Consider the following 26,244-nt stretch of genomic DNA (forward strand, 5'->3'; position numbering starts at 1 on the left):
GTAGCAAAAAGAAATAAGGAATACATTTTAAAATTATTCAATAAAGGATGGCACCTTACAGTAGCAAGGTCTTGGGTTCGGTTCCCAGGTGGGGCGGCCCGGGTCCATTCTGTGTACTTACTATCTGCAATGTACTGTAATAGAGGTCTAAGGATCTGTAAGAAACTTACATTTTTATTTGCCTTTTACCAACTTTTTCTGATTCGGGGTTGTACATATTTCATCCATTTGTCTAGGTACACTTGTTGTTAACCCTTTGATGCACAACCTGGGTCAAAAGTGACCCAACTGAGTTTTTATTTTCTATATCTTTGCAATAAATTAATTTCGTCATTCAAGCTTCCATGAATTTTTCAATTAACTTGTTTTTGATCATCACAAATCCTTATTTCAGTTTTATATTTTTTACTTTTTTAATAAAAATCATTTTTGTATCACTACCCTTCTAATGCACAACATGGGTCAAAAATGACCCTTATGTATTTACTATGGAATTTGACAGAAACTACTGACATTTGTAAGTGTTTGTAGTCAAAAACATATTTACTGATCTTTTGAAAGACAACCAAAGATTAGGCTCTTTAATCTTGAATATGTATAATACTATTTGCTTGCTAGCTGTTTAAATATTCTAGTATAGATAGCTTTTATTAGCTAAGACAGCAAATACATGAATAACTGACAAATGTGCATATGCAAATATTCTTGAATGGATGAATATGGGTCATTTTTGACCCATGTTGTGCATTAGAAGGGGTTTGCTTAGCTTGTGCATCAAAGGGTTAAAGGAACTCTGCAAGAAGGTTGTTCCATACATTTTGGAAAACTAACCACAGATCTTCTGTGGATGTAGCCTTCTGTCTCTTTATGTAATCCCAAACAGACTTGATGATGAGATCAGGGCTCAGTGGGGGCCATATCACATCACTTCCTTCTTTGCGCTGAATATAGTTAATGACATTGGCTTTATGTTTGGGATTGTTGTCCTGCTGTAGAATAAATTCAGAGCCAGTCAGATGCCTCCCTGATGGCATTGCATGATGGGATAAGTATCTGCCTGCATTTCTCAGCATTGACAACACCATTAATCCTGATCTAATCTTCTGCATCCATTTGCTGAAATGCAGCCCCAAACTTGCAAGGAACCTCCAGCATGCTTCACTGTTGCCTGCAGACACTCATTATAGTACTGCATTCCAGCCCTTAGCAAACTCATCACTCCAGAGCGCCTGCTCACTTGGTCACGTCAAAGGCATGGCTTTATGTCCGCAATTCTCCAAACAGTAGATGGGTGTACCATGGTTAAACTGGTTTCTACATACAGTATATCCTACATATGAAAATGATGATCATTGTCACATGTTTGGTAGAATTAGTTAATCATGCACCTGACTATAATCATAAGTTGGCTGTGTTCTTTTTTGTCATCTGCTAAATGTTGTGTTTGATGAACACATAACTACAGTTGCGTAGTGATATTTTGTGCTTGCTTTGTCTCTCCCAGTCAAACTGCTGGGTGTTGCATGCTCTGAATTGTTTTATAAATCAGACTGACATCACAAATATCGTGAGAGAACACACATTAAGTATGATCCTAGGTGCTGCATTACCATGTCATCCAATAGTCAACGCTTAATATATACACCGATCAGCCATAACATTAAAACCACCTCCTTGTTTCTACACACATTGTCAAACATTTTATCAGCTCCACTTACCATATAGAAGCACTTTGTAGTTCTACAATTACTGACTGTAGTCCATCTGTTTCTCTGCATGCTTTGTTAGCCCTCTTTCATGCTGTTCTTCAATGGTCAGGACTCTCTCAGGACCACTACAGAGTAGGTATTATCTGGGTGGTGGATCATTCTCAGCACTGCAGTGACACTGACATGGTGGTGGTGTGTTAGTGTGTGTTGTGCTGGTATGAGTGGATCAGACACAGCAGCGCTGATGGAGTTTTTAAAAACCTCACTGTCACTGCTGGACTGAAAATAGTCCAACCTATCGTCTCTGACTTTACTTCTGCAAGGTGGACCAACTAGGTAGGAGTGTCTAATAGAGTGGACAGTGAGTGGACATGGATTTAAAAAATCCAGCAGCGCTGCTGTGTCTGATCCACTCATACCAGCACACAACACACTAACACACCACCACCATGTCAGTGTCACTGCAGCGCTAAGAATGATCCACCACCTAAATAATACCATTGAAGAACAGAGTAAAAGCAGGTTAAAAAAGTATGTAGAGAAACAGATGAACTACAGTCAGTAATTGTAGAACTACAAAGTGCTTCTATATGGTAAGTGGAGCTGATCAAATGGACAGTGAGTGTAGAAACAAGGAGGTGGTTTTAATGTTATGGCTAATCAGTGTTCAAGTTCTAGTTTTAGGCCATATATATTTATTTACCTATATCCAAATCCAATCACGTAGTAAGTAGAATACAAATAAAAACATAATCAGTGATTATTAAACAGTTTTATAGGTATGTTATTGAAAATGTCTTATTCTTTAGTCATGTCTCTTTTTTTTTCTCTCTCCTCTGGTCTATGTCCCTGCTTTGCCTCTGTACACTTTCCTTGATGTGTATCCATGTGAAAAACAGAAGAATCTCTCTTATTCCTTCAGCACTCCCAGTGAATAGGACTTGAACCACAGGTATTGTGAATTCCATACATAAACTAATACAGTATTCATGCATTCTCAACTAAGTGAAAATTCTGCACTTTCCCAAAAAAATTCTTCACTTTCCCAAAAATCATAATTGAAATCATATAATTTACAAACCCCCTTTCCAGAAAAGTTGGGCCACTTTTTAAAACTATAATTTGAAATTAATCGTGATTAAAGAACCAAATTAATCGCAATTAATTGCATATAATTGCAAACTAATAACTAAGCAGCAGCAGCAGCTCGAGCAATTTATAACTCACGGCACCTGTTGTGCCTGTGCTATCGCTACAGTAAAAACACAATGTTGCTGTGTTAAAGTAGCACAAATTACCACAGAGACACATATTTACGTGGCACAAACATAGCCCAATAAAAATAGTTTGATTAAAAATTTTAATCTCGACTAATTTTTTATATTGCGATTAAAATTTTAATGCATTAATTAACGCAATTAACGACAGCCCTAGTATTTACCTAATAAAAGTACATTTTAGTATTGTTTTTTTCTACTCACAAGCCTAATTGTATTTAGTAAAAAACAAGTATTAGAATGTGACACCTGCAACACAAAAAAAATTGGGACAGAGGCAAAAAAGCTTTATACAAATAACAAGTTAAGTTTATACAAATAACACTGTTCTGAAAGGTTTCACAATTAGCATTTTAAATGGTAACAGGTGAGGTTAAAATTGAGCATCCACCAAAGCTTAGCCTTTGCAAGCAAGGATGGGTCATGGAGCAAGCTGTAGCCTAGTGGTTAAGATACTGGACAGGTCGCTGGTTCAAGCCTCACCACTGCCAGGTTGCTGCTCTTGGGCCTTTGAGCAAGGCCCTTAAGCCTTATTTGCTCAGACTGTGTACTGTAACTGTACTGTAAGTCGCCTTGGATAAATGCGTCCGCTAAATGCCGAAAATGTAAATGGTCAGCGGTGGTGTCAAGGAAGGGGGGGTGGGGGGGTCGGGGTGTAGGTTGGGTCACAGCCACCCTTATAAAATCGAAACTGTATGAAGCAGACATTCAGACAATGGCGACCACAAACAGTTAAGCAAGTCTTGTATACAGCAAAAATAGACAAAAATTCCACCTGTCAAACTGCAACAATTACAGTTAGTGTCTTTATTTCCCAGTCAATTAAAAAGTATATGTGTTAAAAAAAGGTTCAAGTAAATTAACAAATGACATGTCAGTTTTTTGTACATATGCTTTGTATTTTATTTAATTGATCTCATGACTCTTTCAGCAACGGGGCAGCTAAAATAGCTAAACTTAGAAATTATGAGGATGCCCCCATGTTCTTAGCCATATATTATAAATTCTGTTGAATGAATGTATGAAACTTATTTATTTTAAAATATTATTTTATCATTTTGTTGAAAACATTAATGTTTATTGCTATCTGGATCTGGATCTGTATATGCCTATTCAGTGACTGTTAAACTGTATATCTTTTGTTGACCTTTTCTTAGCTTAATCTGAGGATGAAGATACCCTGTTTAAATCTTCACCTTAATTTTCAGTTCATCAGTCTTTTCTTCACCTCGTCAGCTTTCAGATCCAACACAAACACAATAAAAAAGAGTTTTACGAGGACTGCACCGTGACAGTGTGGCACCATATTGTACTGAAATGACATATTAACCCTTATGTTGCATTTGCGTTAATATGACCTATTTTTACACCGATTAGGCATAACATTATGACCACCTTCCTAAGTTGTGTGTTGTTTTGCCTCCATGGATCGAACTTGTTTGTCCAGCACATTCCACAGATGCTTGATTGGACTAGGTAATGGGACTGGGTAATTTGGAGGCCAAGTCAACACCTCAAACTCGTTGTTGTGCTCCTCAAACCATTACTAAACCATTTTTGCTTTCTGGCAGGGTGCATTATCCTTCTCAAAGAGGCCACAGCCACCAGGGAATACCGTTTCCATGAAATGGTGTACGTGGTCTGCAACAATGGTTAGGTAGGTGGTACGTGTCAAAGTAGCATCCACATGGATGGCAGGACCCAAGGTTTCCCAGCAGAAAATTGCCCAAAGCATCACACTGCCTCCGCCAGCTTGCCTTCTTGCCAATTTGAGCTACAGCAGCTCATCTGTTGGATCAGACCACACTGGCCAGCCTTTGCTCCCTGCGTGCATCAATGAGCCTTGGCCACCCATGACCCTGTCTCCGGTTTATCACTGTTCCTTCCTTGGAGCACTTTTGATAGATACTGACCACTGCAGACTGGGAACACCCCACAAGAGCTGCAGTTTTGGAGATGCTCTGACCCAGTCGTCTAGCCATCACAATTTGACCCTTGTCAAACTCACTTAAATCCTTACACTTGCCCATTTTTCCTGCTTCTAACACATCAACTTTGAGGATAAAATGTTCACTTGCTGCCTAATATATCCCACCCACTAACAGGTGTCGTAATGAAGAGATAATCAGTGTTATTCACTTCACCTGTCAGTGGTCATAATGTTCTGCCTAGTCGGTGTATGTTTACTACAAATGAAAAATGCTGTAATTTGTAATCCTAGCATGAAAACTTATGTTTTTATTTTGTTCTTTTAATAAATACATGACATTTTTACCTGAAATGACAAATCAAACTTACCAAACCACATCTATAGTACATGTGAATTTTGCATTCTTTGTCATTTGCCAACCCCTTTATTAGGAAAACCTGTACAACTGATTTTATGAATTAATATCTAAGCAGCCAGCCATGTGGCAGTAGCAAAGTGCTTAAAATCATACATACATGGGTCAAGAGCTTCAGTTTAGGTACACGTGAAACATGGTACAGAACAAAGTCTTGGTCACCTGCCATGATTGGTGTCATAAAAAACAGAAAGTATCAGAATAAGAGTTAACACAGAAGGTTTTTAAAAACATCCAGTAAGTGCTCAAATTTCCGCTGTTTGCTGAAAGAAGTGTAATCAGATTACATCTGCTCATTACATCTGGTTACATTTCCAGAAAATTTACATTTTGTAAAATGCAAAAAAAACCAAGAATCTGTGGTTTGTCACTTTTCATAAAATTTCATTTACTGACCAAATTACAAAGCTTTGGCTTTCTATTTTTGGCTGATTAGCTTAATTGTATTTTGTAAATACTGAATTTGATACCTGCACCAGACTTAAAAAGTTAGGATGTCACAAATTAAGAGTAGAAGTTTAACAAATGAAAATATTCACTGAATTAAATATTAACATACACTGATCAGCCATAACATTAAAACCACCTCCTTGTTTCTACACTCACTGTCCATTTTATCAGCTCCACTTACCATATAGAAGCACTTTGTAGTTCTACAATTACTGAATGTAGTCCATCTATTTCTCTACATACCTTTTTAGCCTGCTTTCACCCTGTTCTTCAATGGTCAGGACCACCACAGAGAGCAGGTATTATTTAGGTGGTGAATCATTCTCAGCACTGCAGTGACAATGACATGGTGGTGGTGTGTTAGTGTGTGTTGTGCTGGCATGAGTGGAGTTTTTAAATACGGTGTCCACTCACTGCCCACTCTATTAGACACTCCTACCTAGTTGGTCCACCTTGTAGACGTAAAGTCAGAGATGATCGCTCATCTATTGCTGCTGTTTGAGTTGGTCATCTTCTAGACCTTCATCAGTGGTCACAGGACGCTGTTGGCTGGATATTTTTGGTTGGTGGACTATTCTCAGTCCAGCAGTGATAGTGAGGTGTATAAAAACTCCATCAGCTCTGCTGTGTCTTATCCACTCATACCAGCACAACACACACTAACACACCACCACCATGTAAGTGTCACTGCAGTGCTGAGAATGATTCACCACCCAAATAATACCTACTCTGTAGAGGTCCTGGAAGAGTCCTGACTATTGAAAAGCAGCATGAAAGGGGGCTAACAAAGCATGCACAGAAACAGATAGACTACAGTCAGTAATTGTAGAACTACAAAGTGCTTTTATATGGCTGATCAGTGTAAGTTACATCATTTTGACATTTCATAATAAGCAGGTGAATTAGAAACAGCTGAGCGCATCATCTTTGGTATAAATGGAAGATCCACTAAAGGCTCAGTCTTTGTAAACAAAGATGCGTTGTGGCTCACCAATTTGTGCCAAACTTTACAAGAGTATAGTCAATCAATTCAAAAATTTCTTTTAGATCTCTCACCATCCACCTTACATAATATTTTGAAAAGGTTTAGGGAATCTCAGTCCACCTAAAGCAGAAACCACTGCTGAATGTGTGTGTAACCTTTAAACACTCAGATGGCATTGCATGAGAAACCATCATGCTATTGTGATTAAATATAACCACATGGGCTTGACAGTACTTTGGAAAACCTTTGTCGCTTAACACAGTCAGTTGATGCATCAAGAAATGAAACCTGAACTCTAATACACAAAGAGAAAGCCATATATCAATGCTATTCAGAAATGCTGCTGAGCCCAAGCTCATTTTACAACCCCAAATCAGAAAAGGTTGGGACAGCATAGAAAATGCAAATAATAAAAAACAGAGTTTCTTACATTTACTTTGACTTTTATTTCATTGCAGACAGGATGAACCTGAGATATTTCAAGTTTTGTCTGCTCAACTTCATTTCATTTATTAATTAAAATCCATTCCTGCGTTTCAGGCCTGCAACACATTCCAATAAAAGTTGGGAAAGTAAAGCATTTACCACTTTGTAATGTTGCCATTCCTTTTCACCACACTTAAAAAAAAGTTATGGCACCGAGGATACCAAGAGATTTAGTGTTTCAGCTTTTATTTTGTCCCCTTTTTCCTGCAAACACGTCCTAAGATGTGCAACAGTATGCTGTCGTCGTTTTTTTGTTTCAAAATTCTCCACACATTCTCTATTGGGGACAGGTCAGGACTGCAGGCAGGCCAGTTCAGTACCTGTACCCTCTTCTTCCACAGCCATGCCTTTGTAATGTGTGCAGCATGTGGTTTTGCATTGTCTTGGACTTGTTGCTGATAACAGATGGTCCTTTTTGTCTTTGGTCCGGAGCACACGGGGTCCATTTAAAAAAAAAAAAAAGACCTGTAGTGCTTGACAAAGATTTGCCAAAGTAATCCCTTGCCCATGTGGTTATATCAGCTATTGTTGAGTGGTGGTTCTTGATGCAGTGCCATCTGAGGGATTGAAGATCACCGGCATTCAGCTTAAGATTGCACCCTTGGCCTTTACGCACTGAAATTCCTCCCTATTACTTGAATGGTTTAATGATATTATGCACTGTAGAGGGAGAAATATGCAAATCCCTTCCAATCTTTCTTTGAGGTACATTGTTTTTAAACATTTTAATCATTTTCTCACGCATTTGTTGACAAACTGGAGATCCGCTGGCCATCTTTGCTCATCAGAGACTCAGCCTTTCCTGGATGCTGCTTTTGTACCAAACCATGATTACAATCACCTGTTTGGAATCACATCATTATTTAGTTTTTTCACCTCATTACTTTTTGGAATGTGTTACAGGCCTGAAATGCAGGAATGGATGTTTATTAATAAATGAAATGAAGTTGAGCAAACAAAACATGAAATATCTTGGGTTTAAACTGTCTGCAATCAAATAAAAGTCAAAGTAAATGTATGGGACACTGCATTTTTATTTTATTTGCATTGTTCATACTGTCCCAATTTTTTCTGATTTGGGGTTGTACATTTACTTCATTCACAAGACACTGGAAACAAGTGCTGTATTCAGAGGAGTCCACATATTTAGAGGAGTCAGCGGTGTATGGTACAGTATGAACAGGAGAATAAGACAAAAGTGACAACAGAGCAGCTAAAGCAGCTAAATTCTACTATTGCAAGAATGGACAACAGTCTACTTTCAAAACTGCAACAGTTATAATTCTCAGTTTCCAAATGACTAAAAAGTGTCATTAATAAGAAAGGTGATGAAACTCGTTGTTTTTATTGCATTTTACAAATAATCTTTTTATGTACAGTATATTGTTGTAACCCATTTACTTTAAAGTTTGACATGTGCATTCTGAAATAAGTGTAAAAAGTGGTTGAGTTACCCGCTCAGGTGGTGCAGCGGTAAAGTACGCTAGCGCACCAGAGTTGGGGTTTCGAATACTTCATCTCGAATCTCAGCTCTGCCTTCCGACTGGGCTGGGCGGCAGTATGAACAACGATTGGCTGTTGTTCAGGGTTAGGGGTAAAAAGTCGGATCATAGGTCCTCATAACTGGTGCAACTGCTGCCCCTGATGGCGCCTGCACAGGGAATAATGCTCATGGGGGTGTGGCCCTCCGTACACAGTGCCTGTCGGTGTATGAACTCGACTCGTGCAGGTGAAAAATGCTGTACGTGCCAGAGGGGGCGTATATCAAATGAGAGGCGTCCTCAGTCAGCGGTGAAGGGTTAAATCGGTATAGAGGACACAATCAGGGTAATTGGACGCAACTAGATTAGGGGAAAATTGGGGGGGGGGGGGGGGGGGAGTGGAGCTTCTGCTAACAGAACTGCAACTTACTTAATCTTTAATTGTTTGATTTGTCCTGAACTTGATGTGTGTGATTTTATGGAGACTGGCTGATTGGATAATCACATATTTAATGTGAAGTGAATATTACAAATTAAATTAAAACTTGTGTGTAAAAAACATCTATCTCAATGACTGAAGTTGTGAAATAATGAAAACTAAACGTCAAGACATTTTTAAAATCATGACTTTTGTAATAAAAATCATTGGGTATTTTGATTGAATGATGATTTGATGACTAGATTTAATAATTATTTTTATTAGTACTAACTACTGTATTAACACACCTTTAATATTATTTACAGTGCCTATTTAAATTTAATGAAATAAGCTAAATAAAAAAAAGTTTACCAAAAAACTGCTTTTTTAATTTCATTGTTTCATTGTTTTTACCACTGCTTTATCCTGGTCAGGGTTGCAGTGGGTCCGGCTTCCCCAGAATCACTGTGTGTAATCCAGCACACCCAGGACAGGATGTCAATCCTCGGCCACCGTCCTCCCTCAGACATAGCCAATCATGTGTGCAGACATGCAGAATTAATTAAAAATATGCTGCCATGTCTACAGATAGTAATGTATAGTATAGAAATGTGTATAATATAAATGTGTATTACAACCTCAAATGCTTGCAGGTAATCTACACGCTCTGCCATCATGTTACTACTCTACTTTCATTGTGTAACGCCCACCGATGATGACAGGCTTGGTTCCCAAAAACTGGTGGAAACGCGGGTTGGTTCTCAACACCAAGGTTCGAAGAAACCTGAACAGAACCGGTTCAAGAACCAGGGTTCTTTTGGTGAAAAAGCACTATGAGTGACTCAGATTAAGCCAAGTCCATAAAATGAACCGAATTTACCATCACTAGTGCACAGACTTGCCTCAATTTATTAGTACTTAAAACAGACTTGCCTCAACTTATTAGTACACATCGCCATGATGACATTCTGCCACTTCGGCTTTTTAAAGTTTGGACCAAGACGTCAAAATCTTACACATTAATGTTTTCTGTGTACAGGCGCAGGATTGCGTCTATAGACGCATAAAACAACGTTTTTATATGTTTATTTACGTGTAATATTTATACGTGTCCAGACAAACGATTCCACGCCTTTTATAGTTTCGCTCTGAGTTTAATGGAGTCATTCCTCCCTCCCTAGATTGTTAAAGCATGAACACGTGACGGGATTCGCTGTCGTCAATTGCCGCACTATGATTGGATAAGCTGTGCCACTTCCGGCTGGAAGAAGAGCAGGGAATAATAAACAGCAATGGGGGAAATCTTCGGCTCCAGTAACAGATTTACTTCTTATTCTATGACACAGTTAAACGAACTGCTGGAGGACGATGACAAGCTTAATGACATTGTTAAAGAAACGGACGAGGTAAGTTTGTAACTATCAGTGCAGTGGCTTTACTGAGCTCAGTCGTGAGGCGTCTGTCCTTTGTTCGAAAACACAATGTACTTTATACAGTAAATATTATAAACACTGTTTAATACGACCACAACGCTAATTCATGTGTTGAGCTTTTCATACTTTACATAATGAAACTGGTGCCTCACATTTTTATAAGTAACATATCTGATGATAGAGCAGCTGTTTTAATGCTCTCTATCACCGGTGTGTGTTCATGGTTCAGACCGTCAGTAAAGCGATCTGCTGTCATTCACGTTCATTCAGATAAATCTGCGATTTTCGTCGACAGGAGGCGGAGAGAACGTTAGAGACGCAATGTGGGCGGAGTCGAAGATGCGAAAAAATTGAGCAAAGTTTAACTATGCAAATTATACGACGTGTATTAGGGCAACTTTAAAGAAAATTATTTTTTGAAGTTTCGATTTCGAGAATAAAGTCGTATGAGTTTCGATTTTAAGATTAAAGTCGGAATGATTTTGAGATTAAAGTCGGAATGATTCCGAGACTGAAGTCGAAATGATTCCGAGACTAAAGTTGTATGAGTTTTGATTTCTAGATTAAAGTCGAAATGATTTCTAGATTAAAGTCAAAATGATTTTGAGATTAAAGTTGTATAAATTTCGATTTTGAGATTAAAGTCGAAATGATTTCTAGATTAAAGTCAAAATGATTTTGAGATTAAAGTTGTATACATTTCGATTTCGAGATTAAAGTCATATGAGTTTCGATTTTGAGATTAAAGTCATATGAGTTTCAATTTCAAGATTAAAGTTGAAATGATTTTGAGATTAAAGTCGTATGAGTTTCGATTTCGAGATTAAAGTCGAAATGATTTCGATATGGCTGGCACCAATCTGATACTCTGTATCGGTCCGATATTGGCCCAAATTACTGGATCGGATATCGGAAGGAAAAAAACTTGCAATCCGATCCGATACTGTTGCTTATGTATTATGTATGTAACACTTAATGTAAATAACACTTAATGTAAATAACACAATGTAAATAAGGCCGTTGTTTGTATGTAAAGCAAATAACACATGAAGATACATTCCAACAGAGTGCCGTTTATTGCTAACGCCTTTGGCAACTGCCATAACAAGGTGCATCTTGATGACATCATTAACATGTGCCACTGATCTACAACTCATCTGCAACAGCCGTTTAGAAATTAAAACACACTGATCTACTTAAAATTTTAGCATTTTAAAAAATCATTTTCTACTGCCACATCTAAAAACACTGTTTAAACACAATAAAAAACGCTTTATAAATGATAAAACGCACCCCGGCTTAAAGATCTCTCACATCCTCAACGATTAATCCATTAGTGTTATGAAATAAAACAAACTACACCGTTTCCCGTTTAGCCAGCAGGGTTTTTTTAATAAGCGTGTTTTGTTTTTAATAATCTAAAAACGTGACAGAACTTTAACGGAAAATCTCACATCTGCGTCAACTCTAATTGGTCCATCACGTTTGATTGACATCAACATCTTCCAATTGTAGACCCTTTGGACGACGTAAAGCGAGATGTGTCGTGAACGTGAGCTAGAACGTAAGTGAAACCAAAAATGCTGCTAAATGTTCTGTGTGTAAAAGTTACAATAAAAACAGCAGTTTTGATAAGTGTTTATGTGCACTATTATTTAAGACCCAGCCTCGGTACTTAGTGGAACATCCTTTTGCCTTAATAACCTCTAATAAGCGATTTCAGTAAGTGCTAACAAGCTTCTGTCTCTTGTGGAATTTTTACACATTGTTCTCGTGCAAAAGCTTCCACCTCATCAAGGTTTGATGGCTTTTGTGCTGTAAGTGCTTTCTTTAAATCCCACCAAAGGTTTTATATGTTCCTGCAGCAGAATGGCCTGTCAGTTCTAGTTTTGATGCATCACTCTGTTGAACTACGTATGTCCCAGAACTTGTCTGGTGTATTCCAGTTTACCCTTTCTGTGTGTCTAGATTAGTGTGGTCTGGCCATGAACTCTTTGGTTGTTCTCTTATAGTTGCTGACGCATTTGTCCCAGCCTTTATCAGGTCATCTTGTAAGTTCCTTGCAGTAACACTGTTTTCCCATTTGTTGTCCTAATGACATTGGATGAAAATTGGATGAAATTTTTGGCTTTCTCCCATGGCCAGGCAGATTGGCTTTTGCATCAAAAGGTTGGAACTAGGGCTGTGTTATATGACTAAAAAAAGTTATATCTAGATATGCTTTTGAGAAGTGGCGATATACAATACAATATGATATAATGTAAACTTGAAGTACAATGGCAGGCCACTGCCTGTATTTTAGCTTATTTTGTTTATAAGTTATCTTAAAAACACAAAATACTGTAGTTCTGATACATTCTGACAGAATTACAGTGTTTATTGTCAATATTAATACAAATACACCCTTGTAATAATACAAAATATATTGATATTATATCTACTTATTATAGATATATAATAATAATATTAAACAAACCAGCAGAATCTCAATCACATTTATGCTGTCTATTTTACTTCGAATAAATGAGCATCAAAAACAAAATCTCGATAATGTTTAATATTTGATAATGCTTTGCTATCATTGCAAAGTGAAAGCGCACGGTAAACAGCAGCACCGCAACCCAGATCAACCACAAAGCAGCATAAAATCATAACCACTGCTTACCTGAGCTTCTCTTCTTCAAATTGAGACCAAACCTATATTCGTGTTTCTTCCATTAGGGAAAAAATCCACTTGTTTTTTTCTTCTTGGAAGCCACCTTGTATGTTTCCAGAATATTTCCAGAATATATAATTCTATATCCAACTGTGTTTGTCCACCTAACTAATGAAAACCGTTTCAGATCATTTATTCTCTCTGCTTTCCCAGTAAAAAGCTGAAACTGGTAATTCATTCACTATGCTGTCCCTAATACAATAACCAATGAAAAGAAAAATTCAACCCAAAATCTGAATTCGGAAGCTCTGATTGGTTTATACATCTGAATCTCTTTAACAAATGAATTGATTCATTTAGTTTTTTACGCAAAACGAATGAATCTTTACATAGATAAGAGCACAGCTCCCTGATTTGATTCCAATGAATCATTCGCTTGAAAAGAGTCGGTTCTGACTCGTTGACTCAGTGATTCAGTTTGCATATGCTCATATGCTAAGGAAAACGTTCCGCGCAGCGCTTTTGTGCTTTGTTTTAAATGTTCTCAAATGGTAACCAGTGTATTCTACGCATACTCGATATGTCGAATATGGTCATTTTCAACATCGTGTAAAAAGTAATATCGAATATATTGATATTTACGATATACCGCCCAGCCCTATTTGGAACCTCTGGACAGTACTCCCAATGGTGTCTATAGTAATGTCTTGGAAATCTTCTTATAAAAGTTAATTGTAATACTTCTCCTGATGGTGCAATTAATGTATCACCTCTCTTAGCCTTTGTAATAGCTCCTTAGTTTTCACCATGCTTGCAACACACTTTAAACACATCTCTGGGTGGTGTTTATATAACACATCACAGCTAAAGCAAATTAAGTTATTAAGTTCCCGAAAGTTTAATCATGTTGTAACCCAACTTTAGGTTATACAGACATGCAGTAGGTTTTAAGATAATTGTGACATTGCAGTTTTGACAAAATACCCTGTTACTCGTAATTACCCTGTTACGTAATTAATTTGCTGTATCTTTCAACTGATAAAAACAATGTATAGAGGGGGAGGATTTTTGCGTCTGTGGTAGTTCACCCATTTTATGGGAACTGATGCACCCCATACCATGACAGTCACTGGCTTTTCCACCTTTCACCGATAACAGTTTGGATGGTCTTTTTCATCTTTGGCACAGAGAACTCATCGTCTGACCTCAGCACATGTGTTTACTGTTTTTCAAACTATCTGAGATCAGTTCAGGAACAGAGAACACTGGGTGTTTCTGCATAGAATTGATGTTTGGATTCTCTTTGTGTAAAATAGTTTTAGGTTTCATATCTTAATGACTGTAGTGAATGACAATGGTCTTTTTGATAAACTCCCAGGCCCGTGTGGCTATATTTATTACAGTACCATGACGGTTTCTCATGCAGTGCTGTCTGAGGGCTCAAAGTTCACACACATTTAACAGTGGTTTCTGGCTTTTTCCTATACAGACTGAGATCTTTCCAGATTTTGTGAATCTCTTCACAATATTGTGAAAACTAGATGGTAACATACTTGCAATTTTGCATTGAGACGTTTGGCAATTTTCTTCTAAAGTTTGGCACAAGGTGGTGAGCCATGATTCATCATCATTCACCTGCTTTTTGTGGAACCCTGTAACTTGAATAGTCTGTTTTTTGTAGTTCTACAATTACTAACTGTAGTCCATCTGTTTCTCTGCATGCTTTGTTAGCCCCCTTTCATGCTGTTCTTTAATGGTCAGGACTCTCCCAGGACCACCACAGAGTAGGTATTATTTGGATGGTGGATGATTCTCAGCACTGCAGTGACACTGACATGGTGGTGGTGTGTTAGTGTGTGTTGTGCTGGTATGAGTGGATCAGACACAGCAGCGCTGCTGGAGTTTTTAAACACCTCACTGTCACTGCTGGACTGAAAATAGTCCACCAACCAAAAATATCCAGCCAACAGCGCCCTGTGGGCAGCGTCCTGTGACCACTGATGAAGGTCTAGAAGATGACCAACTCAAACAGCAGCAATAGATAAGCGATCGTCTCTGACTTTAGATCTACAAGGTGAACCAACTAGGTAGGAGTGTCTAATAGAATGGACAGTGAGTGGACACGATTTATAAAAACTCCATCAGCGCTGCTGTGTCTGATCCACTCATACCAGCACAACACACACTAACACACCACCACCATGTCAGTGTCACTGCAGTGCTGAGAATGACCCACCACCCAAATAATACCTACTCTGTGGTGGTCCTGGGGGAGTCCTGATCATTGAAGAACAGCATGAAATGGGGCTAACAAAGTATGCAGAGAAACAGATGGACTACAGTCAGTTATTGTAGAACTACAAAGTGCTTCTATATTGTAAGTGGAGCTGATAAAATGGACAGTGTGTGTAGAAACAAGGAGGTGGTTTTAATGTTATGGCTGATCGGTGTATATAAAAACAGCTATAAACATACATGCACATACAGAGGGCCAAAAAAGTATACACACTTTAACAAAATAAACTGTATAAAAGCTAGTTGTAATACTATCAAGGGATGAGCATCATGCAACACATTCGATTCAGCTTTACAAAAGTCCATATAAAAACAAGTGTGTGTGTGTGTGTGTGTATGTATATATATACAGGGGTTGGACAATGAAACTGAAACACCTGGTTTTAGACCACAATAATTTATTAGTATGGTGTAGGGCCTCCTTTTGCGGCCAATACAGCGTCAATTCGTCTTGGAAATGACATATACAAGTCCTGCACAGTGGTCAGAGGGATTTTAAGCCATTCTTCTTGCAGGATAGTGGCCAGGTCACTACGTGATGCTGGTGGAGGAAAACGTTTCCTGACTCGCTTCTCCAAAACACCCCAAAGTGGCTCAATAATATTTAGATCTGGTGACTGTGCAGGCCATGGGAGATGTTCAACTTCACTTTCATGTTCATCAAACCAATCTTTCACCAGCTTGCTGTGTGTATTGGTGCATTGTCATCCTGATACACGGCACCGCCTTCAGGATACAATGTTTGAACCATTGGATGCACATGGTCCTCCAGAATGGTTCGGTAGTCCTTGGCAGTGACGCGCCCATCTAGCAGAAGTATTGGGCCAAGGGAATGCCATGATATGGCAGCCCAAACCATCACTGATCCACCCCCATGCTTCACTCATGCAACAGTCTGGGTGGTACGCTTCTTTGGGGCTTCTCCACACCGTAACTCTCCCGGATGTGGGGAAAACAGTAAAGGTGGACTCATCAGAGAACAATACATGTTTCACATTGTCCACAGCCCAAGATTTGCACTCCTTGCACCATTGAAACCGACGTTTGGCATTGGCACGAGTGACCAAAGGTTTGGCTATAGCAGCCCGGCCGTGTATATTGACCCTGTGGAGCTCCCGACGGACAGTTCTGGTGGAAACAGGAGAGTTGAGGTGCACATTTAATTCTGCCGTGATTTGGGCAGCCGTGGTTTTATGTTTTTTGGATACAATCCGGGTTAGCACCCGAACATCCCTTTCAGACAGCTTCCTCTTGCGTCCACAGTTAATCCTGTTGGATGTGGTTTGTCCTTCTTGGTGGTATGCTGACATTACCCTGGATACCGTGGCTCTTGATACATCACAAAGACTTGCTGTCTTGGTCACAGATGCGCCAGCAAGACGTGCACCAACAATTTGTCCTCTTTTGAACTCTGGTATGTCACCCATAATGTTGTGTGCATTGCAATATTTTGAGCAAAACTGTGCTCTTACCCTGCTAATTGAACCTTCACACTCTGCTCTTACTGGTGCAATGTGCAATTAATGAAGATTGGCCACCAGACTGGTCCAATTTAGCCATGAAACCTCCCACACTAAAATGACAGGTGTTTCAGTTTCATTGTCCAACCCCTGTATATACAGTGTATCACAAAAGTGAGTACACCCCTCACATTTCTGCAGATATTTAAGTATATCTTTTCATGGAACAACACTGACAAAATGACACTTTGACACAATGAAAAGTAGTCTGTGTGCAGCTTATATAACAGTGTAAATTTATTCTTCCCTCAAAATAACTCAATATACAGCCATTAATGTCTAAACCACCGGCAACAAAAGTGAGTACACCCCTAAGAGACTACACCCCTAAATGTCCAAATTGAGCACTGCTTGTCATTTTCCCTCCAAAATGTCATGTGATTTGTTAGTGTTACTAGGTCTCAGGTGTGCATAGGGAGCAGGTGTGTTCAATTTAGTAGTACAGCTCTCACACTCTCTCATACTGGTCACTGAAAGTTCCAACATGGCACCTCATGGCAAAGAACTCTCTGAGGATCTTAAAAGACGAATTGTTGCGCTACATGAAGATGGCCAAGGCTACAAGAAGATTGCCAACACCCTGAAACTGAGCTGCAGCACAGTGGCCAAGATCATCCAGCGTTTTAAAAGAGCAGGGTCCACTCAGAACAGACCTCGCGTTGGTCGTCCAAAGAAGCTGAGTGCACGTGCTCAGCGTCACATCCAACTGCTGTCTTTGAAAGATAGGTGCAGGAGTGCTGTCAGCATTGCTGCAGAGATTGAAAAGGTGGGGGGTCAGCCTGTCAGTGCTCAGACCATACGCCGCACACTACATCAAATTAGTCTGCATGGCTGTCACCCCAGAAGGAAGCCTCTTCTGAAGTCTCTACACAAGAAAGCCCGCAAACAGTTTGCTGAAGACATGTCAACAAAGGACATGGATTACTGGAACCATGTCCTATGGTCTGATGAGACCAAGATTAATTTATTTGGTTCAGATGGTCTCAAGCATGTGTGGCGGCAATCAGGTGAGAAGTACAAAGATAAGTGTGTCATGCCTACAGTCAAGCATGGTGGTGGGAATGCCATGGTCTGGGGCTGCATGAGTGCAGCAGGTGTTGGGGAGTTACATTTCATTGAGGGACACATGAACTCCAATATGTACTGTGAAATACTGAAGCAGAGCATGATCCCCTCCCTCCGGAAACTGGGTCGCAGGGCAGTGTTCCAGCATGATAATGACCCCAAACACACCTCTAAGACGACCACTGCTTTATTGAAGAGGCTGAGGGTAAAGGTGATGGACTGGCCAAGCATGTCTCCAGACCTAAACCCAATAGAACATCTTTGGGGCATCCTCAAGCGGAAGGTGGAGGAGCGCAAAGTCTCGAATATCCGCCAGCTCCGTGATGTCGTCATGGAGGAGTGGAAAAGCATTCCAGTGGCAACCTGTGAAGCTCTGGTAAACTCCATGCCCAGGAGAGTTAAGGCAGTTCTGGGAAATAATGGTGGCCACACAAAATATTGACACTTCAGGAACTTTCACTAAGGGGTGTACTCACTTTTGTTGCCAGTGGTTTAGACATTAATGGCTGTATATTGAGTTATTTTGAGGGAAGAATAAATTTACACTGTTATATAAGCTGCACACAGACTACTTTTCATTGTGTCAAAGTGTCATTTTGTCAGTGTTGTCCCATGAAAAGATATACTTAAATATCTGCAGAAATGTGAGGGGTGTACTCACTTTTGTGATACACTGTATATGAGACCAAGGCTACATTTTGTAACAACTTGCATCAAGTCGGCCAAAAACCTGTGGGTAAATTTGTTCCGGTCTGATGAGACCAAGGTTATACTGTTTGGGCATGATTCCAAAGGGTTTGTTTTAGGTTGGAACTGGGGCTTTAGTCAAAGTGAAGGGAATTGTGAACAGTTCCAAGTATCAGTTAATTTTGGCACAAAACCTTAAGGCTTCTGCAAAAAAATTATGGAATTTTATGACAATGACCCAAGGCATACATCCACATCAACAAAAGAATGAAATGTCTTAAAATGTCAAAGTAACATCCACATAAATGCCAGGACTCCAGGTTCCCTAACAGAGCATTGCACAGAGCATTACAATGCCTCTGTCGACTTGCCTTCCTCCCACATTGCATACTGGTATTATCTCTCCCACAGGTAATCCATGCACACACGCCAACCAGCCATCCTCATGATGTTAAAGAAAATGTAGATCATTAGGCCAGCTCACCTTATTCCATTCTTTCTTGGTCCAGTTCTAATGCCTCCATGCCCATTGTTGGCATGTTTAGCTTAGTCACTCAGATCTTTGAGCTTTCCAGTTTACTTTTTCCAGCACATCAACTGCTATTGTGTGTGTGTGTAAGTGTGTGTAAGTGTGTGTAAGTGTGTGTAAGTGTGTGTGTGTGTGTGTGTAAGTGTGTGTGTGTAAGTGTGTGTGTGTAAGTGTAAGTGTGTGTGTGTAAGTGTAAGTGTGTGTGTGTGTGTGTGTGTAAGTGTGTGTGTGTAAGTGTGTGTGTGTAAGTGTGTGTGTGTAAGTGTGTGTGTAAGTGTGAGAATCCACACCAGTCAGACAAAACATGAACCATCCACCTAAAATGTGTATTATAAAATGTATATTTAATGTTAGTTCATTGTATTTTACGTATTGATATGCAGTTCATTGTATTTTACGTATTGATATTACATATTGTAATGCTCTGTAAACAGGCATAAAGACCTAAGTGGCCACACAATGCTCACAGGCAGCAGTCCGAGGAGGGACAGGTCATTCTGGTACCAGATACCACAGGACTACTTCTGATATCTTGTTGAGTCCTGTTGGCTCATCTGTGTTGGTTACATATTTCTTTTTGCACACCCTTTGTAATATTTTGAGTTTATTGTTCTAAAAGTGACCCTCAGATGCTGTAATAATGTCCTCCTCTGAACAAAAATGAGGACAATAGTTGGAATTGCATGCAGTAAATGCAGATTCCATGTTCTGGTTGGGTCTAAATCCTGATTAAAATGTTTTATGAATGTAATTTCTGTGCTGGTAGGAGAATTATTCATAATAGAAAAAAATTGTTTATTGTAGAATCCTTTAAAGAAAAGGAAGGTTTGATAAATTAAGATTGATGTCTTAATTTGACATTACCTATGAGCCAAGATTTGGGGTTACATATCCAAGGCTAAAGGGCACATTTCTTATTCCATGCAAGGGTTATGTAATGGCAAGCAGTAATTCTTTGATTAAGCAGATTGGAATAGGGTCGGAATAGTAGACATGATGATGATGATGATGATGATTTTAATGATTTAATAAATAAAATTAGCTCAGTTTCAGGTATTGGATTAGGGGAATGTAAATGTATAAGGTTGAATAAAACACTATCAGCACTTCTGATAGGGTGTATTGCTGCTAACTAGGGGAATAATAACTTCAATAATTTTGAAGTCATATATTTTTTATCTTATCATTAAGGAATATTAGAAAATCATTAATATCAGAGTCTGGCCACACCCACAGTCTGTACAGAGAAAGAATAGTGATTTAAACACTCTCCTACCAACTTTAGTACGCATGCACCAGCACTGTGTAGCCACATTTGGAGTTTCTAATCTGAGGTTTTACATTTTATAATTACATAATTATCATACACCGATCAGCCATAACATTAAAATCACCTTCTTGTTTCTACACACACTGTCCATTTTATCAGCTCCACTTACCATATAGAAGCACTTTGAAGTTCTACAATTACTGACTGTAGTCCATATATTTCTCTACATACTTTTTTAGCCTGCATTCATCCTGTTCTTTAATAATCAGGACCCCCACATGACCACCACAGAGCAGGTATTATTTAGGTGGTGGATCATTCTCAGCACTGCAGTGACAATGACATTGTGGTGGTGTGTTAGTGTGTGTTGTGCTGCTGGAGTTTTAAAATGCCGTGTCCACTCACTGTCCACTCTATTAGACACTCCTACCTAGTTGTCCGAGACGATCGCTCATCTATTGCTGCTGTTTAAGTTGGTCATCTTCTAGACCTTTATCAGTGTTCACAGGACGCTGCCTACGGGGCGCTGTTGGCTGGATGTTTTTGGTTGGTGGACTATTCTCAGTCTAGCAGTGACAGTGAGGTGTTTAAAAACTCCAGCAGCGCTGCTGTGTCTGATCCACTCATACCAGCACAACACACACTAACACACCACCATGATGTCAGTTTCACTGCAGTGCTGAGAATAATACCTGCTCTGTAGTGGTCCTGGGAGAGTCCTGACCATTGAAGAACAGCATAAAAGGGGGCTAACAAAGCATGCGAAGAAACAGATGGACTACAGTCAGTGATTGTTTGTTTGTTTGTTTATTTTGATTTTAACATCATGTTTTACACTTTGGTTACATTCATGACAGGAACAGTAGTTACTCATTACACAAGATTCATCAGTTCACAAGGTTATATCAAACACAGTCTTGGACAATTTAGTGTCTCCAATTCACCTCACTTGCATGTCTTTGGACTGTGGGAGGAAACCGGAGCACCCGGAGGAGATATCATGAGTTTGCTAATTAACCAGCCAGACAGCAACAGACAGTTTAACTCATATTGATGTTTTAAACATTACGCTTTGCCCTTTTACATGCTTAATAGAAATTGTTAGCTAAGGTTACAATGCTTGCTGCTGATGGCAAACTATAGCATGTTTGCCTGACAACTAATGTCCTTCTGCTTTTAGGTACAGGCGATGCAACAGACTAAAGAGATGACCCTTGCCAGTAACCGCAGTCTTGCAGAGCAGAACCTCAGCCTTCAGCCTAATCTGGACCAACAAAAGTTGCAGCTAACCAAGTGCTACTGCTATTTACAAGAGCTCTATGAGTCCTACCAGCTTCGCAAGTCCACTCTAGGTTAACCATTTACTGTTAAGATGTTTTCCTTATATGTGCCACAAAGCATCTTTCCTGACTGTGTAAACAGCAAAAATCACAAATAATGTGGCCTTCAGGACTAGGCCTTTATGTGTCTGCTGGTTGGTGTAAAGAAGAGCCAGTTGGCTTCATGTGTCAAAGGGGTCATAGGGTAGTCTCTGTTCTTCAGCCTGCAGAGCTGCTGTGCGAGAGACAGACATTAAAAGTAAAGTGGGGGAGGGAAATTGAAATCTAAATTATATATTTTTAAAAAAGTTAACAATAATTAAAAAAAACATTTATTTATTAATGCCCTGTAAGGATTTGGCCAAAATGTTTGAGACATAGGTAAATGACAATGTGTAATATAAAAAAAAAACCAAAGTGTACACCGAATAGGCATAACATTATGACCACCTCCTTGTTTCTACACTCACTGTCTATTTCATCAGCTCCACTTATCATATAGAAGCACTTTGTAGTTCTACAATTACTGACTGTAGTCCATCTGTTTCTCTACATACCTTTTTAGCCTGCTTTCACTCTGTTCTTCAAGGGTCAGGACCACCACAAAGCAGGTATTATTTAGGTGATGGATCATTCTCAGCACTGCAGTGACAATGACATGGTGGTGGTGTGTTAGTGTGTGTTGTGCTGGTATGAGTGGATCAGACACAGCAGCACTGATGGAGTTTTTAAATACCGTGTCCACTCTATTAGACAATTCTACCTAGTTGGTTCACCTTGTAGATGTAAAGTCAGAGACGATCGCTCATCTATTGCTGCTGTTTGAGTTGGTCATCTTCTAGAGCTTTATCAGTGGTCACAGGACGCTGCCCACGGGGCGCTGTTGGCTGGATATATTTTTGGTTAGTGCAGTGACGGTGAGGTGTTTAAAAACTCCATCAGCGCTGCGGTCTTTTCCACTCATACCAGTCCACAACACACACTAACACACCTCCACCATGTCAGTGTCACTGCAGTGCTGAGAATGATCCATCACCTAAATAATACCTGCTTTGTGGTGGTCTAGACCATTGAGGAACAGGGTGAAAGCAGGCTAAAAAAAGTATGTAGAGAAACAGATGGACTACAGTGAGTAATTGTAGAACTACAAAGTGCTTCTATATGGTAAGTGGAGCTGATAAAATAGACAGTGAATGTAGAAACAAGGAGGTGGTTTTAATGTTATTCCTGATCGGTGTATTTTGCCTTTGAATATTCAAGTATGCCAATAATATTAGTATTGGGACAGATTAGGAGAACAAGGTTTGTTTAGAAAGAGTTTAAATATGGAGGTGGAGAAGCAAAGGGTTGTTTTACTTGCATTTACGAAGTTAGACTAATTTTAGGAAATTGATATTTAAAGAATGTGATTAGTAGAGGGTAGGCTGGTGTTTATGAAGATCGGCATGGGGCAGCAAAAGTAGTAAGGTTTGGTTTAGGGGTTTGGAGTGTCTCTGATTGGTTTGGGTTCCAGATTGTCAAAATTAATAGGGATTAGATGGAATATATAGGGATATATTGGAATAAGTAATGGGAAGGGTTTGGAAGGATGAGGTAGGGGTTTTGGCATAGCTGATTGTAATTGTTTTGTTGGGTTTCTAGATGGGTATTTGTCTGTTAATGAGAGGTTTGATGTGCTGGGGAATTTATATGTAGCTCTAGTAATGGTTTTGAAGGGATGTTGTAATGCAAAGAGAGAAGAAAGGGCTGATAGTTTGCTTTTGGATATCTCCTGGTATTAGGAGTGCTACGGGTGAGGCAGTGTGGTGGGTGGGTAGTGGAGGTATAGTTGGGATAGTTGGATTTGCGGATAGGGCAGGAACCATAGGTTTTGGGTGACAGGGAGATATATAAGGGAAGGAGGTGGGCCTGGGGATGGGATAAGGCTAGGAAGTGAGATGAAATGGGGGTGGGATGAATGGGGAAATTATTAGTGCTGCCCAGTTGTTTCGGACTTCTGACGGATGCGTGGATAGTGTTTTTACAGGACGTCCTTTTTCTGTCTACGGGCTTCTAATTAGCTCATTCATTTTCTCATTGTAGTGTTAAACGTTGGATGTTGAATGTTCACATCCATCGTATGAAACTGTCCATCTTCTAAAACTGGCATAAACTTTGATGTAAGGCAATGATGTTAAGGTCCTGTGGTATGGCTGCTTATGGGGATTCATCAAGAAAGAAGAGAGGGAATCATGAGTAAAAATATAGACAGTCAGTTAAAAGTTGGGAGAAGTTTCAGCCATGTCTTTTTTTACCTAAGTTATATCATAGCTCTGTTTATTGTCAACGTACTTAAATTACCCTAGACTAAAGCCAGTTTAGGAATTCGGCTGTCTGAAGATTATTAACGTGCTTAAATTCTCACTGAAAAATTCATTGTATACACTGTGCATAGAACGCGTGCCCCAGTTTGCATAGTACTGTCTTATCATTCTAAACTAAAATTTGCATACTGTTCTGTATCTGTGTATGCTCAGATCACAATTCAGGGAAAAGCTCATTGGACACATTGTTAGCCTTGCTGCAAGCTGAAGGAGCCAAGATTGAAGAAGAAACCGAGGTAATGACAGTTTCTTGTGTGCTGGTAACTAAAAACAGTAATACAAGTGTAAAACTCATTTAAGTAAATTTTCTGGTGAAGACTGGAACATGTGATTTCAGAATTTACCCTTCTGTTTTTCAGAACATGGCTGATTCATTCCTTGATGGAGACTTGTCTTTGGATGCATTCATCGAATCCTATCAGAGCAAGAGAATACTGGCTCATCTGCGGCGTGTGAAAATTGAAAAGCTGCAGGAGATTGTGCTCAAATGCCTTCGGATGCAACCTACGCCTGGTAATGAGCATGTGAAGCCTCAGATCTCCAATTCCTCCGCACCCTTCCACAGCCAAACTAATGGCTCAGCAGTGCCTGTGATGGCACCACCAGTGGCGTCAGTCCATCCCACAGCTTTACCATACCCAGCAACTTCCAACCTTCCTGTCCAAATTCCCATTATGGTGCCATCCTACTCAAGTCCAGCAATGCAAGAGTACACATCAGCACTTCCGCAGAGGCCTGGACCAAGTCTTGCCCCAAGAGCTGGCTTTATCATGCAGTGATGTAATGTTGTTGTTTTGAAGGGTGTAACATGGACATTTAAAGGATTTTATTCAAGCACTTTGCTCTTATACAGGTTTGTCTATCCTCAAATGTGGTAACAAGTGGTTTACTATGAACAGTCTTTATTTGACTTTTAATTGTAGTCGAGTATGTTTTACCGAGGTAAATTGCAGAAGGGACTTAGTTATGTATCTATTAAATGGATGCAAGCCTCTGATGAAAATGGCACATCTTAAACTTATACAGCTTAAATGCATTAAATAAAAGCAATGCTTTTGCTACACAAACAAATATATAAATTTCTCTATGTATTATACAGTATGTATCCATAAAAAATAATTCGAATTAATTAGAATGAAAGCATTAAATTCACATTTAAAAATGGAAGAAAATTCAGCATTTCCTGTTATGAATAATGAAGAACTGTGTTGTGCATGTAAGTAAATAATGATGCATTGTTGAAAGGATATATTGTTTTACCATTTTTATGTTTAACTGGCCAAAAACCAAAGATATACACCGATCAGCCATAACATTAAAACCACCTCCTTGTTTCTACACTCACTGTCCATTTTATCAGCTCCACTTACCATATAGAAGCACTTTGTAGTTCTACAATTACTGACTGTAGTCCATCTGTTTCTCTGCATGCTTTGTTAGCCCCCTTTCATGCTGTTCTTCAATGGTCAGGACTCTCCCAGGACCACTACAGAGTAGGTGTTATTTGGGTGGTGGATCATTCTCAGCACTGCAGTGACACTGACATGGTGGTGGTGTGTTAGTGTGTGTTGTGCTGGTATGAGTGGATAAGACACAGCAGTGCTGCTGGAGGTTTTTCCAACACCTCACTGTCACTGCTGGACTGAGAATAGTCCACCAACCAGAAAAATATCCAGCCAACAGTGCCCCGTGGGCAGCGTCCGGTGACTACTGGTGAACGTCTAGAAGATAACCAACTCAAACAGCAGCAATAGATGAGCGATCGTCTCTAACTTTACATCTACAAGGTGAACCAACAAGGTAGTACTATCTAATAGAGTGGACAGTGAGTGGACACGGTATCTAAAAACTCCAGCAGCACTGCTGTGACCGATCCACTTATACCAGCACAACACACACTAACACACCAACACTATGTGATTGTCACTGCAGTGCTGAGAATGATCCACCACCTAA

General features: G+C 39.5%; 2 protein-coding genes across 3 annotated transcripts in view; both read left to right on the forward strand.

Annotated features, from left to right (window-relative positions):
• Positions 1–1,028, forward strand: part of slc4a5b (solute carrier family 4 member 5b) — a 46,982-nt gene extending 45,954 nt beyond the window's left edge. Inside the window, exon 26 of the mRNA XM_063014760.1 lies at positions 996–1,028. Within this exon, the coding sequence (XP_062870830.1) occupies positions 996–1,028 (33 nt within the window). The remainder of the gene's footprint in view (positions 1–995) is intronic.
• A 9,317-nt stretch (positions 1,029–10,345) lies between these two features.
• vps37bb (VPS37B subunit of ESCRT-I b) lies at positions 10,346–25,460 on the forward strand. 2 transcript variants are annotated; one of them, XM_063014166.1, is made up of 5 exons: positions 10,529–10,557; positions 12,100–12,148; positions 21,787–21,958; positions 24,442–24,524; positions 24,648–25,460. In XM_063014166.1, exons 3-5 carry the CDS (start codon positions 21,796–21,798, stop codon positions 25,065–25,067), a joined length of 666 nt encoding a protein of 221 aa, XP_062870236.1. In that variant the 5' UTR covers positions 10,529–10,557; positions 12,100–12,148; positions 21,787–21,795; the 3' UTR covers positions 25,068–25,460. The 2 variants fall into 2 exon arrangements, with proteins under 2 accessions (XP_062870235.1, XP_062870236.1); XM_063014165.1 differs by lacking the exon at positions 12,100–12,148 and having other exon boundaries at positions 10,346–10,557.
• Positions 25,461–26,244: the final 784 nt, after the last annotated feature.

This window comes from Trichomycterus rosablanca, chromosome 18 (genome assembly GCF_030014385.1).
Source record: "Trichomycterus rosablanca isolate fTriRos1 chromosome 18, fTriRos1.hap1, whole genome shotgun sequence".
NCBI lineage: Eukaryota > Metazoa > Chordata > Actinopteri > Siluriformes > Trichomycteridae > Trichomycterus > Trichomycterus rosablanca.

Coding starts and splice junctions, on each gene's coding strand:
- vps37bb (XM_063014165.1), top strand. CDS start 10,444: ATGGGGGAAATCTTCGGCTCCAGTAACAGATTTACTTCTTATTCTATG. Junction 10,558..21,786: donor TTGTTAAAGAAACGGACGAG/GTAAGTTTGTAA, acceptor TTCTGCTTTTAG/GTACAGGCGATGCAACAGAC. Junction 24,525..24,647: donor AGATTGAAGAAGAAACCGAG/GTAATGACAGTT, acceptor TCTGTTTTTCAG/AACATGGCTGATTCATTCCT.